This window comes from Dermochelys coriacea, chromosome 1 (genome assembly GCF_009764565.3).
Source record: "Dermochelys coriacea isolate rDerCor1 chromosome 1, rDerCor1.pri.v4, whole genome shotgun sequence".
Classification (NCBI taxonomy): Eukaryota; Metazoa; Chordata; order Testudines; family Dermochelyidae; genus Dermochelys; species Dermochelys coriacea.
In genome coordinates this window covers 3,273,752-3,290,557 of record NC_050068.2, presented here as the reverse complement: position 1 = coordinate 3,290,557, position 16,806 = coordinate 3,273,752, and the positions used below count along the sequence as shown (strand labels likewise).

Sequence of the window (16,806 nt, the reverse complement as noted above, 5' to 3'; positions counted from 1 at the left end):
TAGAATTGTGGAATCACAGAACTAGAAGGGCCATGAGACCTCATCAAGTCCCTGACAGGTCTTTGTCTAACCTGCTTTTAAAAATCTCCAATGATGGAGATTCCACAACCTCCCTAGGCAATTTATTTCAGTGCCTAACCACTCTGACAGTTAACAAGTTTTTCCTAATGTCCAACCTAAACCTTCCTTGCTGTAATTTAAGCCCTTCCTTCTTGTCCGATCCTCAGAGGTTAAAGAGAATATTTTGTCTTCCTCCTCCTGTAACAACCTGTTAGGTACTTGCAAACTGTTATCATATCTCCTATCATTCTTCTCTTCTCCAGATTAAACAAACCCAGTTCTTTCAATCTTCCCTCATAGGTCATGTTTTTAGACCTTTAATCATTGTTGCTCTTCTCTGGACTTTCTCCAATTTGTCCACATCTTTCCTGAAATGTGGTGCCCAGAATTGCATACAATACTCCGAGAGCTAATCAGCATGGAGTAGAGTGGAAGAAATACTTCTTGTGTCTTGCTTTCCTGCTAATACTTTGCAGAATGACATTTGCTTTTCTTGCAATAGCATTACACTGTTGACTTATATTTAACTTTTGGTCCACAAAGACTCCTAGATCCCTTTCCACAATACTCCTTCCTAGGCAGTCATTTCCCATTTTGTATGTGTGCAACTGATTGTTCTTTACTAACTGGAGTACTTTGCATTTCTCCTTATTGAATCTCATTCTATTTACCTCAGATCATTTCTCCCGTTTCTCCAGATCATTTTGAATTTTCATCCTATGCGTCAAAGCACTTGCAATCCCTCCCAGCTTGGTATCATCAGCAAATTTTATAAGTGTACTCTCTATGCCATTGTCTAAATCATTGATGAAGACATTAAAAAGAACTGGACCCAGAACTGATCCCTGTGGAACCCCATTTGATATGTTCTTCCAGAATGGCTGTGAACAATTGATAACTCTCTGGGAATGGTAATCCAACTAATTAGGAACCCAAACTTATAGTACCTACATCTAGGTTGCATTTCCGTAGTTGCTTAATGAGAAGATCATATGATAATGTATCAAAAGCCTTACTAAAGTCTAGATATACCACATCTTCCACTTCCCCCCATCCACAAGGCTTGTTACCCTGTCAAAGAAAGCTATCAGGCTGGTTTGACATGATCTGTTCTTGACAAATCCATGCTGACTATCAATTATCACCTTATTATCTTCTAGATGTTGGCAAATTGATTCCTTAATTATTTGTTCCATTATCTTACCTGGTGCAGAAGTTAAGCTTGTTGTCTGAAATTCTCTGGGATGCACTTATTTCCCTTTTTATAGATAAGAAATATATGTGCCCTTTTCCAGTCTTCTGGAATCTCTCCCATCTTCCATGACTTTTCAGAGATAATAGCTAGTGGTTCAGAAATCTCCTCAGAGAATCTGACATCATTATTATTTTATCATCATATCATCATTTTATCATTAATCAAGTTGAGAAATAGCTAATTCATAGTCAATCTAGCTAGTGTGTTTGTTTTTGTTTATTTGCTATGTAATCAACTTTGATCTGTGTGCTATACCTTATAATCACTTAAAATCTATCTTTTGTAGTTAATAAACTTGTTTTATATTTTAATCTAAACCCAGGGTGCCTTTAGGTGAAGGCGTTACCAAAAGTGTGCATTGTTATCCCCATATTGAAGAAGGGGCAAACCGGGTAAGAAATTCGTACTGGTCAGAGTCTGGACCAGGGCAGGACAGTAAAGCTCTGGGGTTCTAGGCTCAGGAGCTGGTGGTTATCTTGGCTGTAGTCTCTCTATTGTTGGTTCATGCAGTGGCTGGTCAGGGAGCCTTCATATAATTGCAGCTGGGTGTGTCCCTGCCTGTGGGAATGTTGGTGGAGGTGCAGGACTGGGAGAGGGTCTGCAACTTGTCCCAGCAACACAATCAGAGAGAGAGCCCAGGCTGGTGAGTCAGTGGGCTCAGTGGTTCTCCAGTTCCAGGTGGAACCTTGTGGAGAACACATCACACTTTGCTCCTCAGCTGCTTCATTCTGCTGTCATATTCTGACCCCCTGTTCATACTCTTTCCCCATTTTAGGCTGCCCCCATTCCAACTCGAGAGCTGCCATCATGCAACCCATTTACCTGCTATGATTAGCTCTCGCTCAGGATTTCTCTGGACTAGACTATGACCTAAATATTCTGTTGCCCTCTGTACCTCTTGCCATCTCATTGTTCAACCACCTTTCTAGATTTTAATAACTATAAAATATTTACCATGCTATTGATTATTAATTGTGTAGCCCCCTTCCTGTTCTTCTTTCCCTTCAAGGGCACCTTGAGCATTTCTGAGCCCAATCGACACCTCAGCCACCTCATGGACATTTTCAACCTCACCTCCTCTGACCCTTTAACATTCATCCTAATGGGCATCCCTGGCCTGGAACCTGCCCATGTCCGGATTTTCATCCCTTTTGCTACATTCTACATTATTGGCCTGGTGGGAAATTTCATGGTTCTCTTTGTTGTAGGTAAAGAGGAGACCCTGCATAAGCTAATGTACCTGTTGCTCTGCATGCTGGCACTCAGAGAAATTGGAAAGTCTACCTCCATCATGCCAAAGGCACTGTATATATTTTGGTTCAATTTGAAAGGCATTACTGTGGGTGGCTGCCTCACCCAGATGTTCTTCCTTCATGCGGGTAATACGATGCACTCAGCTGTCCTCTTGACAATAGCCTTTGATCGCTATGTTGCCATACGTAACCCTCTGAGATACACCACCATCCTCACCAATTCACGAATAGCTAAGCTAGGTCTAGTGGGTTTCTTGAGAGCTGTTCTCTTCATTCTTCCCCTGCCCCTGCTCCTGAGTAGGCTGCCATTCTGTGCCAACCATGTTATCCCCCATACATACAGTGATCATATGGCTGTGGCAAAGATGTCATGTGAAGACATCACAGTCAACAGGACATATGGCTTGGTGACAGCATTTGTAGTCATGGGGTTAGACCTGATGCTCATTGCCCTGTCCTACATTCTGATCATCAGGGCCGTCCTCAGAATCTCCTCCAAGACAGCCTACCAGAAAGCCCTCAACATGTGCACAGCTCACCTCTGTGTGATGCTGATGTCTTATGTGAAAACATCACTCCCCATGTTCACATCATCTTGGCAAACCTCTCTCCCCTCATCCCCCCCATGCTCAACCCCACACTGAGTCAACAGTGTGCCCTTGTTGCCAAGAAGGCCAATGGCATTTTGGGATGTATAAGTAGGGGTATTGCCAGCAAGCACATGGACTTAGGATATAAAACAGAACAGAGCAGGTCCATTCTTCACCTTTCTCCTGTCCCCATCTGTGCTGCAAGCAACAAACACTAACAAGAACACTGAAGACTCCAAAAGAGGATACTGGCCCAGATTTAAGGGGGAAATCTGTGCAGTATCAAGGACTGCAATATCAAGGGGGGTGAGAAAAATTGCTTAGTCTAGGTGTTGCCCTTGAGAGTTTAGACTGTGTGCTTATATATTTATTTATTTTGGTAATTAACTGACTTTATGCCTATCATTTATAGTCACTTAAATATATATCTTTTGTAGTCAATACATTTATTTAACTGTTTATCCTTACCAGTGAGTTTGTATAAAGTGTGTGGCAAAACTGTTTAGGTTTGCAAAGGCTGGTGTATATTCACTTTGCATTGATGATGTGATGCAACAATTAATAAATGTGCATTGCTTATCTTGAGTAGTGCAAGACACTATATCACTGAGATACAGTGCTGGGAGCTGAGGGGATTTGACCCTGGCACCTTTCTCTGTGTGACTCATGAGAGGCTCTGGGAGTATTCATGCAATCTAGCTGGGTTTGGGAGCTCCACGTGCTGTTGTGCTCAGTGATCACAGTTCCTGGAAGAGTTTGCTGCTGCTCACTATCAAGGCATTGTGAGAAGCAGCTCAGAGAAGGGAGAGAGTTCAGGGGGCACAGCAGTCCCTTGGTTCCAGGCTGCACTCCTTGGATTCTGTGACAATAAGATCAGGATGACAGTATGTAACTTCTTTTGTGATACATCTTTATACCCTGATACAAAGGAGTACCTTTGGCCAGCCTAGGGGGATGTGGAAAGTCCCACCACTGACCAAATTGCATCCATTGTCACAGGCATACATTAGTATTCTCGAAGAGTCTACCAGGTGTTACTGTGTTTCATCAACAATAAACCTGGCTGAGTGACTGCATATCTTAACAAGTGTTGTGATCATTGTGTGGAGTGCTCAAAGTCTGCTCTGCAAACAGTCTGCAATGAGCTCGGACAACACACAGGGAGAACACATTGTGACAAATTCCTTGTCTGCCTTGGTGCGTCCGGCACTTTCTGGTGGATTTGCTCATCTCAGAGGTTCACAGCAGCCCTCAGTTTGGCCACTTTTGCTACCAGCTCAAACCTGCCGTTCACTCAGTTAACCTCATAACGGGCCAGCCTGGGGGAAAGGGAGGAGAGCAATCCTCATAGTCTCTGTTGTCCCACCTGGTGGGTCAGGGACAGGCCAGACCTTCCTCTCTGATATGACTCACAGTCCAAGTAAACCGCTCTTGTGTCAAATAGGGAGCTAAGGGGATGCGGGGAACCCAGGCCATCCCTCTACTCCAGGTTCCAGCCCAGGGCCCTGTGGATTGCAGCTGTCTATAGTGTCTCCTGGAACAGCTGTGTGACAGCTACAACTCCCTGGGCCACTTCCCCATGGCCTCCTCCCAACACCTTCTTTATCCTCAGTGCAGGATTTTCTTCCCTGGTAACGCTTGTACTCCTCAGTCCTCTAGCAGCACCTCCTCTCACTCCCAGCTTCTTACATGCCCCCTCAGCAAGTGAAGTGAGGTCCTTTTAAAACCAGGTGCCCTGATTAGCCTCCCCATCTTAATTGATTCTAGTAGCTTCTTAAATGCTTCAGGTGTCCTAATTAGCCTGCCTGCCTTAATTGGTTGCAGAAAGTTCCTGATTGTTCTGGAACAGCCCCCTTTATCTTACTCAGGGAAAAGGGACTTGCTCAATTTGGGGCTAAGGTACCTACCTTCGAGCACTCTCCTGTAGCCATCTGGCCTGGCCCTGTCACATATTCCCCCCTTCTGCTCAACACCAGGGGGCTGGGCAATGTCATAAATATAAAGGGAAGGATAACTACCTTTCTGTATACAGTGCGATAAAACCCCTCCTGGCCAGAGGCAAAACCCTTTCACCTGTAAAGGGTTAAGAAGCTAAGGTAACCTCGCTGGCACCTGCCCCAAAATGGCCAATGAGGGGACAAGATACTTTCTAATCTGGAGTGGGGGGGAAACAAAGGGTTTGTCTGGCTGTGTGATGCCTTTGCCAAGAACAGATTAGGAATTCAGCCTTACGACTCCTGTTAAGTTAGTAAGTAATCTAGCTAGAAATGCATTAGATTTTCTTTTGTTTAATGGCTTGTAAAATAAGCTGTGCTGGAGGGAATGTGTATTCCTGTTTTTGTGTCTTTTTGGTAACTTAAGGTTTTGCCTAGAGGGTTTCGCTATTTTGAATCTGATTGGAGAGCTAAACTCTACTGAATATGTTTTTTTGTTATTTCCGTGGCGGTATGAAGCCACTGTAGTGCAGCACGGTCGGTTTGCAGGTGGAAATGCTGTCCCCAAACATATGGGCGTAGTTTTCCAGAGCGCAGAGAATGGTGTAACATTCCTTTTCACTGATTGACCAGTAGCTTTCCCTCTCAGACAGCTTCTTGCCGAGAAACACGACAGGATGGAACTCTTGATTCAGTCCTTCCTTCATTAAGACTGCTCCCACAACATGCTTGGACGCATCTGTGGTTACTAGGAATGGTTTGTCAAAGTCTGGAGCCCTTAGAACAGTGTCAGACATGAGTGTTGCTTTAAGTTGGTTAAAGACCTTCTGACACTCTTTGGTCCACTGAACGGCATTTGACTATTTCTTTTTGGTTAGGTCTGTCATTGGGCCGGTGATTTGCCTGTATTGCGGTACAAATCATCTGTAATATCTGGCCAAGCCTAAGAAGGATTGGACCTGTTTCTTTGACTTTGGGATAGGCCACTTTTGGATAGCATCCACTTTGGCTTGTAGGGAGTTGATAGTTCCTTGACCCACCTGGTGTCCAGGGTAAGTCACTCTGTTTAGGCCTATTTTACACTTCTTAGCCTTAACAGTTAGTCTTGCCTCCCTTGTGCGCTCAAAGACTTTTTGTAGATGTTCCAGGTGTTCTGCCCAGGAATCCGAAAATATGGCCAATCATAAAGGTAGGCAACTGCATATTCTCTCAATCCCACTAGGAGACCATCTACAAGTTTTTGGAAGGTGGCAGGTGCATTCTGCAGCCCAAAAGGGAGCACATTAAATTCATACAGCCCAACATGTGTGATGAAGGCTCCCCTTTCCTTGGCGGATTCATCTAGCAGTACGTGCCAGTCCCTCTTGGTTAAATCCAAGGTAGAGATGAACTGGGCCCGTCCCAGTTTCTCTAATAGTTCATCTGTGCGTGGCATTGGATAGTTGTCTGGATGAGTTACAGCATTTAGCTTATGGTAGTCCATGCAAAAATATATCTCTCCATCTGGTTTGGGAACTAGAACCACTGGAGATGCTCATGCGCTGTCAGAGGGGCGGATTACACCCATCTGTAGCATATCCTGGATCTCCCGCTGTATAGCAGTTTTAGCTTGAGGAGACATCCGGTAAGGTTGGGTTCAAATTGGGTAAGTACTACCTGTGTCAATGGAGTGGTATGCCCGTTCAGTCAGTCCTGGGGTGGCTGAGAACGTCAGTGCGTAGCTAGTTCACAGCTCCTTGATCTTCTGTCACTGCATATGCCCAAGGGTCATGGAGAGGTTTCCCTCTCCCACTCCACCATCACTTTTCCCTTCATAGTAGATACCTTCAAGCCACTCAGCGTCATCTTCTCCCTGGGCAGTAAACTGACAACCCTTTAATTCTCTGGAATAAAAGGGCTTTAGAGGATTAATATGGTACACCTTAGGCTTTTGGTTGGATGTGGGGAAGGCTATGAGATACTTTACAGCTCCCAGGCGCTCTTGGACCATGAATGGCCTTCCCATGACACTTCAATTTTATGGGCATGGAGCACCTTTAAGACCTGACCTGGTCCCCTACTTTGAAGGACCACTCTCTGGCATGTTTATCATACCATGTAGGTTTTTTTTAGCAAGGGCTAAAGAGGTTCGGAGGGTGTTTTGTAGGTTGGTTACAAAGTCGAGAATGTTAGTTCCTGGAGAAGGTGTAAACCCCTCCCATTGCTGCTTCACCAACTGTAATGGCCTCTTAACCTCGCGGCCATATATAAGTTCAAATGGTAAAAACCCTAAACTGGGATGTGGTACAGCTCTGTAGACAAAGAGCAACTGCTGCAACACTAGATCCCAATCATTGGAGTGCTCATTTAGGAATTTACGTATCATGGCTCCCAAAGTTCCATTAAAATTCTCCACCAGGCCATTTGTTTGATGATGGCAAGGGGTGGCAGCCAAGTGATTCACTCCATGAGCTTCCCAAAGGCTTTCCATGGTTCCTGCCAGGAAATTAGTTCCTGCATCTGTGAGGATGTCAGAGGGCCAATCTACACTGGCAAAAATATCTGCTAGTGCCTGGCACACACTTTTAGCCTTGATGTTGCTTAGAGCTCCTGCTTCCGGCCATCGGATGGCAAAATCCATGAAAGTCAGTATGTACTGCTTTCCTCTGGTTGTCTTTTTCAGAAAAAGACCCAGAATATCCATTACGGTATCCTGCTTTAACTGCCATTACCACCACATCCAATATAGAAAGAAATAAGAACATATTTACAAAACACTCTGAATAAAAAACACTCTGTGCTCTTAAAACATTATTTTTCTTGCTTTAAGTTTTGAAAATTCAGTTACTAGTTCTTTTAGATCCAGTTTTCCAGCTATTTCATGCTCTACTGGCATTGTGGCAAGTCCAACAAGTCTCTCTTGCACCATCGTTGAACGCAGATATGTTTTTATCAATTTTAACTTTGAGAAGCTACATTCCCCACTAGCTATGGAAACTGGCAAAGTTAAAAGAATGCGCAGAGCAATAAAAATGTTTGGAAAACTGTCTCAGGTTTCAGAGTAGCAGCCGTGTTAGTCTGTATTCGCAAAAAGAAAAGGAGTACTTGTGGCACCTTAGCGACTAACAAAACTGTCTGTGAGTTTATTTTCACAAGCAAACTTCAGTACTTCTTCAGGACTGGAATGTTTCTTAAGTCATCTTGAAAAAGCCTAAAGCTCACTGCACAAATCTGTAGCATCAATGTCTTTTGAAGTTTTCTGAGTCAATGCCGACACTAGTTTTATACAAAATTATCTTATCTGTTTTGCTGTTTTCTTTTGCAAGCTGTGGATATCATGTAGAACGCCAAATACTGACTCTAGCTGCTGCATCTGTTGAAATCTTTCATCAACTGAGTGAATAGCAGTATCAAGGACTGTGAAGTAGAAATTCACTTCAAATGTTTGTTTTGGGTTCTGAATGGGTGTGTCTTGTCTTTCATATCAAAACTCTTATTTCTTTTGCCGAATGCAAACTGGCGCTGGTTCAAATTTTGTTGGAAAGTCTATTTCTTCAGCAAGCTTGAGAGAATCTACCAGTGTTCTTTTGAACCCTTCATTACTTCTGAATTCCTCCAGAATATTTTTAGTTTGCTGCAGTTTTTGAATAGCAGAATGTATGGTCAAGTTCTTTTCCTGAAGCTTCTTACTATTGAGGTTAATCTCGAAAAGGACATTATACCACAAAATGAGTGAAGTCACAAATTTGAACTTGAAAAGGCCATTTGCAAGAGCATCTGCATCTGAATGTGCCGTATTGCCAGATGATCCAGTAAAAGTAGGGAAAGAGCACACTTGGAGATGTCTTCCCCCAAAATATCCCCCCAAGCCCTACACCCCCTTTCCTGGGGAAGGCTTGATAAGAATCTTCACCAATTTGTACTGGTGAACACAGATCCAAACCCTTGGATCTTAAGAACAATGAAAAATCAATCAGGTTCTTAAAAGAAGAATTTTAATTGAAGAAAAGATAAAAGAATCACCTTTGTAAAATCAGGATGGTAAATACCTTATGGGGTAATCAGATTCCAAACATAGAGAATTTACCCTGTTGGCAAAACCTGAAGTTACAAAAAGTCACAAAAACAGGAATATTCATTCCATCAAGCACAGCTTATTTTATCAGCTGTTAAACGAAAGGAAATCTAATGCATTTCTAGCTAGATTACTTACTAACTTAACAGGAGTTGTCAGGCTGCATTCCTGATCTGTTCCCGGCAAAAGCATCACACAGCCAGACAAATCCTTTGTTCCCCCCACCTCCAGATTTGAAAGTATTTTGTCCCCTCATCGGTCATTTTGGGTCAGGTGCCAGTGAGGTTACCTTAGCTTCTTAACCCTTTACAGGTGAAAGGATTTTGCTTCTGGTCAGGAGGGATTTTATAGCACTGTATACAGAAAGGTGGTTACCCTTCCCTTTATATTTATGACAGGGTGTGGCATCATCTAATGTCTTCACTTTCACAAAAGAGAACTCCTGGAAACAGCTGAAGAACAAAGACTGATCTGGGGGAAGTGCTGATCCCAGGTTAAAAGGATTTCTAGGCAGTGTTTTGAAACCTGGTGGACTACTTGTATCACCAGCCATAGTGAGAAATTGCTTATTCATATCCGATGTATCTTGTATATTAGGCTCAGTTTCCAGTTTTTTTACTTGCTAGGTTATCAGCTTTGATTTGTTTGCTATCATTTTTAGTTAAACTTATTTTTTACTTTATCTAAATCAGTGTGCCTTTGAGTGAACATCTCAGCTTCATTAACACAGGCTAGTGGCAAATCCTTCCCTTAACAAGGGGTGGGCAAACTCTATGTACAGATTCCCGTGCAGTGCAAGACAGTATAATTTTGGGTTTATACTCAGTGGAGGGTATGAGCCTGGGGAGGTAGGAAATTGGCTGATGTCTGATGTTTGTACTTTGGTGGCATATGTAAGCCCTCAGATAGCTCTGGTTAGGTGTTACAGGGCCTGGAAAGGTTGAATTAGCAGCAAAGCCGGGTGAAAAAGGGCCATCCAAGCTGAGTGGTTAGCGGGGTGCAGCAGTTCCTACAGCTCCCAGATTGCATCCCGGGGATGAGTACCCATCACATTCATACCTCCTGATGCTCAAATTAGGGCCCCAGGCTCCTATGATGCAAGCATGTGAGGCGACTGTAGCTTGAAGAAAAGATCCAGAAATTGCAGTTGTTTGATTCCTTTACCACTGTGTTCTCACCCCAGCAAGGCACACCTACTTAAAATAACACCATACCAAAATGGCCCCAGGCCAACCGATCAGGGAAACTCCATGGCTATTTACTCATAAAATGTGGGATACTCCATGTCATTTTGCCCATGGGAGCGGTCAAGGAATCACACAATGAGTAGAGAAGTCCCATAGTAAGAGTTTTCACGAAGGACAACATAAGCCATTTCTGAATCAGTTTCAGAAAGATCAACACAGTATTGAAATTTCATGCTTACCTGTTGCGGAGAGTGGATGAACTATTGGAAGAGTTTGAGCAGCCAGATATATAGCCACTTTGGAGTTCACAAAGGGAAACTGGCAAATAACTCTGATGCAAGAATTCCGGGAGAAAAAAGACTTTTCCACACTCTTCAGCTTGCATCAATTCAGGATTACAACATTTTTCCTCCACATGGTGGCAGTGACTTTTCAGAGGCTAATGCAATGTACATTACAACTGCATGGGTGGTTGGAGTGGGACGTTGCTACAATCAATTGAATATGTTCCTTTTTTGCCCATATCTTGTGGCAGCATTCCTAAGCATAGTGCAGATGGAAGTATATTAAATACAGAAAAGAAAGCCATCGTCAATTGCTAGGCTCAACAGTTTGCAAGACTCAGACAATCTGAGCCCTCATTACTGGCAAATTATTTATTCACTCCCAGGGGAGGTTCTCAGGCTGATGTTCTCCTGGGTCTATTTTCTGCTCGACCCACTGCTCACGGATCCAAGGGAATTGCTTGTGAGTCCTGCCAACCTGAGAGTCCCCAGGGACTGTACGGGGAAATCATAAAGGTGGCTGTTCAGTAAGGTGAGTATCAGACGTGAGACTCTGCTTTTTTGTTGCCATAAGGTGATTTACTCTCTCTGAGGAGTGGGACTGTGGTGAGTTGTCTGTTTCTACATTAAAGTTAGTGCTGAGGGCTCACAGGTTCAAGTCAAGAACCATCTGGGCAGAAATTCACTAGCACAGTGACTTGAACTATTTAGTATTGTCAGAAACACCAAGAGTTTTATCTGGGAAAATTGGATTTACAAAAATAGTTTAGACAAGTATTTGATTTTAAGATCAGTTCCTTGTCGCCTCCGGTGTCCTTCTATCTGTCTCAATAGCTTCTTTTTTTTTGTGTGGGGGAGGGTGGGGGGGCTGAGCCGTTAGATAGTACAGCCAAAGCTTCTGCAGTGGCTATCTGTGTTACCAGAGGGATCACAAGAATGGGCCACACACTGGCAAGTTTCTGCTCTGACATTCTACCTGCACAGGGTCAGTGCAGATTGGCAGTGGCTTCCCTGAGAGGAAAATCGGGGCCCATGTGTTTCACAATCTCCATCTTTCATGCCTGGTCTCAGAATGCCAAGTAAACTGGGGGTTTCCTTCAGACACTTTCACCACCCTAACAAAATAGCAGGATCCGAAGCCATGATTTTCGTAGCTCAGAGCCAAATGTTTAACACCAAGAGTGAATCTGGTCCCATTGAAATCAATGGCAAAAAGGTTCAAAACAATCAGAATAACCATTTTTTCAAGGAGGAGAGGAGTCTTCTCTCTCTTTAGCCCTGCATCTCTGGGTCTGGAGAGGACAAGAAGCTCCAAAAGGCAGTACAAATAAAAACATGTTTCTGGCATAGAGGAAACCAGGCAGCATTGAAAATCTCACTAGGAGAGGTCCAGGAATGCACAGTGCTGTGTATGTATGTGGGGTGAGGAAGTGGTGCAATGTGCAGTACCCAGATCAGTGTCACAGAGTCCTAAAATTGGGTGAAATAGAGAATGCACATCCTGCCTAATGCACAGACCAAAAAGGCATAACGAGGCCTCCTGGGGTGGGGGGGTGTCTCAGACTGTAACGGAACGTGGACCACACCATAGCAGACTGTCTCTGACACTGTCTCCCTTCCAGACCATCCTTCCTCGCGTGGGCAACCCAACTACAGCCTTGTGGAAACATCAGCAATTGCCAACATGGAAAAGCAGCCTCAGGAAGGTATGTCTGGGTTTCTAACAGGCTGCAATAAGGTAGTTTGTGTCATTTTGAGGCAGAGTTACTCATGCTGGCTCATTTTAGTCTCCACGTCGTCTCTCCTTCCCGCTGGGTCTGTCCCTCTCTCCTTCCCTGCACAGGCTGAGCTGCTGCTGGGGTTCCCTTCACCTCCAGAAAGGCAGTTCAGGCTGATCTCCCCCTTTTCCCGGGTGCAGGCAGACACTGAGTTTAACCTCATCTAAAGAGATATTTCTGTGAGCTGTCGCTATGGGGTCTGGCACCTGGTTTTGATCCTTTGTGATGAGTACCACTCTGCGGCATGGCGGGAAGCTGTGGGGGTGCGAAACATACAAGAACAAGTGGCCATCACTGGAGATTCTGGGGCAGGGAGTGAGATGTGCCTGGGCAGGCAGGCGGTAATGAGCATTATGGGGCCAGGTAGCAGGCTGTACACAGAGAAGTGGGCAGTGCTGGGGATTGCTGCTTCTATCTCCCATCATACTCTGATCCCCTGTCTGTACTCTCCTTCCCTATCCCAGGGTGCCCCAATTCCAAAAGCACACTGGTTGCCAGTATCTTCTCCATGTTCCCCACTCATCCTGGGTCCCACAAACTCCAAGCCACCCCATGCTCCCCACAGCTCTTCCTTTACAGAGGGTGAGGTGTTGTCAGTCACACCTTCTCCATTGGCTCTGGGGTAATCAATGACTGTGTCTCATCGGTGAGAAATCTCACAGAGTGGCAAATAGCAACACACCTGTGCTACTGATCTTGATGCACCCATACACAATGTGAGTGCCTTCAGAAACTGCAGAACAGGAACAAATCACAAGCTGAGAATTATGCACACTATATAATGAAAGCGAGAATCTCTGGGACAAACGAGGGCCTAGATAAATACAGGTGCCACGTGCAGGAGCCACTGGCAGCAGTCAGAAACAGTGGGCCACTGAAACACACATGTTAAACCCAGGATGTTCTGTGATCATTTGCTAGCCACTCATTCATGGCGAGGGCTGTACATACATTCCACTGTGCAGAGATTTAATTTGGTCAAATCTTTATTTTTCTCCCCAAAAACGTTCATCCATGCAGTGCCTCATGGGATCCCTCAGACTCCTGAAACACACACCTAGTGTAACATTTTCAAGGCGCCATGGTCACATGAGAATTTCTCCCCTTAGGGTAAGTTCAACAGGGTCATGAATAGTAAAAATGCTTTCTGCACGCTCAGGCACAAGCTTGCAGGCAAAATATCTCCAGCTGACTCCTGGGGAGAAGTCTGCACATTCCCAGTGTCCTCTAGATCTTGTGTTATGAGACCCCAATCAGTATTTTATTGACTTTTCTCATGTCCCTTTTTATTCATATCCTTTGTAAAGTAACAATCCCCAGTCTCTCAATCTCTCACCATACAAGAATTTCCCCAGGACCTTGATCATTCTTGTTGCACATGCCTGAACCCCTCTATTTCTGCAATATACTGTGAGAAAAGGATCTCCTATACTACACAGAGGAGTCTAGGGGAGGGTGAAGCACTGACCGACTGATCTCATGGCATTGTATTTTCTGTATGATTCTCCATCCCAATCCTATTGGAATTCAATGCTTCTGCTTAGTTTCTGTCCATGTTTGCATTCTGAGAATGGTTACACAGAGATGTGTACCATGAAGCCCAGGTCCCTGTCCTGCATTCACACAGTAAAATTAGAACCTTGTGAAGTGTTGAGGAGTTCAAGCTTTTCCCTTGAATGGGCATATACTCTGAAGTTATTGATGTTAAAATTCATCTGCTATCCTGCTGCCCATTCACCTGGCTTGGTTAGCTCCTTCTGGGGACTTCTCTGGATTTGACTATGACCTACATAATCTGGTGCCATCTGCAAATGTTGCCACCTCACTGCTCATCCTCTTTCTAGATTGTTAATAATTATGAAACATTTAACATATCAATTGTTTTATAAAGTGTGTAACCCCCCTCACTGTGCTTCTCTCCCTTCACAGGCACATTGAGAATTTCTGAGCTCGATCGACACATTGATGACTTCATGGCAACTTTCAACTTCACCACATCTGACCCTTCAACTCTCATCCTAATGGGTATCCCTGGTCTGGAAGCTGGACACATCTGGATTTCCATCCCTTTCTCAACTTCCTACCTTATCAGTCTTTTCGGAAATATTATGCTTCTTTTTGTTGTAGGCAAAGAGCAGACCCTCCACAAGCCAATGTACCTGCTACTCTGCCTGCTGGCACTCACAGACATCGCCACATCTACCTTCATTGTGCCAAAGGCACTGTGTATATTTTGGTTCAATTTGAAAGGCATTACAGTGGGTGGCTGCCTCACTCAGATGTTCTTACTTCACACGGTTTCTTTTATGCAGTCAGCCATTCTCGTGATAATGGCCTTCGATCGCTATGTTGCCATATGTAACCCTCTGAGATATGCCACCATCCTCACCAATGCACGAATAGCTAAGCTAGGGCTTGTGGGTTTGATCAGATCTGTTATCTGCATGTTGCCTCTGCCCCTGCTCCTGAGCAGGCTGCCATTCTGTGCCGACCGCAGTATCCCCCAAACACACTGCGAGCACATGGCTGTGGCGAAGATCTCGTGTGGGGACATCAGAGTGAACAGAATGTATAGTTTTGTTATAGTGTTTGTAGTCATCGGGATCGACCTGACACTCATTGCTCTGTCCTACAGTCTGATCATCAGGGCCATCTTCAGAATCTCCTCCAAGAGAGCCCACCAGAAAGCCCTCAACACCTGCACAGCCCACATCTGTGTGATGCTGACATCTTATGTTCCTGGCTTCCTTACCAGTCTGACTCACAGGTTTGGTCAGGGCATCGCTCCCCATGTTCACATCATCTTGGCCAACCTCTATTTCCTCCTCCCTCCCATGCTGAACCCTATCATTTATGGGATCAAAACCAAAGAGCTTCGTGACAAAGTGGGCAAATACACCTGCAGAAGGTGATCAGCAGGGGCGACTGACTTTAAACCTGTGTGACAAGAAGGGAAAAGGACATCTCCTCATTAATGAAGGGTGTTATGTCCCAGTTTGGCTGAGTTCTGTAGCCCATTGGGCGCGTTTGCCTTTGTCATATTCACTGCTACCCAGCTCTATTATATTCACTGACTTGCATTATAGTCTGTTTTTCATTAGATTCAATAGTAATGCAAGAAACCCACAGACCACTATCCTGTAAGATATTAGCTTTAACTAGTTAACATAAGTCTTGAGGCCTATAATATTTAAATAATAAGCTTTGTACAGACTAACAGCCCAATGGAAAACCTTGAATATTTGGGGAGCTGAAAATAGAGGTTAAGGGCCTCAGTACATTTGTAGGTGTAATGTGTTTGAGACAGACACTGTTTTGTGTGGCCTATAGGGAGAGGATTTACAGAATAAATCATCATCATCATTCCTGGTGAGGCTGACTAAGGGGAAGACCCTGACGAAGACGGTGACCTATGCTGGAAACAGCCAATTTTGCAAGGTAAACAATCAAAAAGGTATCAGTATGGTCCCTTGGAGTGTCCTATCATAGACGCAAATTTGTTTTACTCCAAGGCAACTTACTTTGTTAGGGAATCAAATAAATTCCCCTATTCCCACCTTTAAAAACATCATCATCATCCCTTTTAACCCAGCCTATCAGGATTTAACTATCCAAAGTCACCCTCATTTCTTGTCTATATTCTCCTGCTAGGGTTACAATTAAAGTCATTGTTGGCTCGTAAGGAGACCCACCTCATAGAAATTAGAAATAACAATATGGATAAAGCCAAACAAGCTATTACCCAATTAATGAGTAAAGGTAATAAGTTTTCAACAATCCCTAACGTAGATGTTGAAGTAAAATGATGCGTTATTGTCTAAGAAATTACAACAGGAATTATTTATGAATGCAATTAGTGTAAACTCAAAGAATATAAGCAAAGACCTCAAAGACCTACATCAGTACCGTACACTGATGATGGAGCCTATATATATGGTACACATCCCAAAAACACATCAGGGTCCAGAGTATCATTTTTATGATACTCTTCCTCCATCCTGAGAGGTGGAAAATAGCAATGAAACTATCCCCACAAATGTCTGACCATCCACATCCGTATTTGTATGATGAGGTTCATTTTACAAATCACCCCAACAAAAAGCGGTGTGTAGCCTATAACCTCTTTGCTCTACTATAGAGACATATTTTCTTCCAGATTTCTTATTTCTTTATGGTTTTGATTATTTGTTTTATTATAGTAGGTTATAACAGGTTTATATTAAAGTGGTTTGGGTGTAACAGAAGAAACCTATAGGCGACGTCCTGTATGTTGCGCTAAGGCAAAGTTACCATGCATATATCTGGTTCCTTTCATCCAGCCTTTCCTCTGTCGATGCCCCTCACTGGCCCAGGCTGGGACCACAGCTGTGGGAGGCTGTGGAGCCCCAGGTCGGGGCCAGGAGTGGAGCCC

General features: G+C 44.0%; 1 protein-coding gene across 1 annotated transcript; it reads left to right on the top strand.

The window, feature by feature from the left end:
* The first annotated feature begins 14,368 nt into the window (after positions 1-14,368).
* On the top strand, positions 14,369-15,382 carry LOC119842759 (olfactory receptor 52D1-like). Its single transcript, XM_038371285.2, has one exon. It carries the CDS (start codon positions 14,369-14,371, stop codon positions 15,305-15,307), a length of 939 nt encoding a protein of 312 aa, XP_038227213.1. The 3' UTR covers positions 15,308-15,382.
* Positions 15,383-16,806: the final 1,424 nt, after the last annotated feature.

Excerpts from the sequence above, each read along its gene's own strand:
- LOC119842759 (XM_038371285.2), top strand. The coding sequence starts at position 14,369 with ATGGCAACTTTCAACTTCACCACATCTGACCCTTCAACTCTCATCCTA.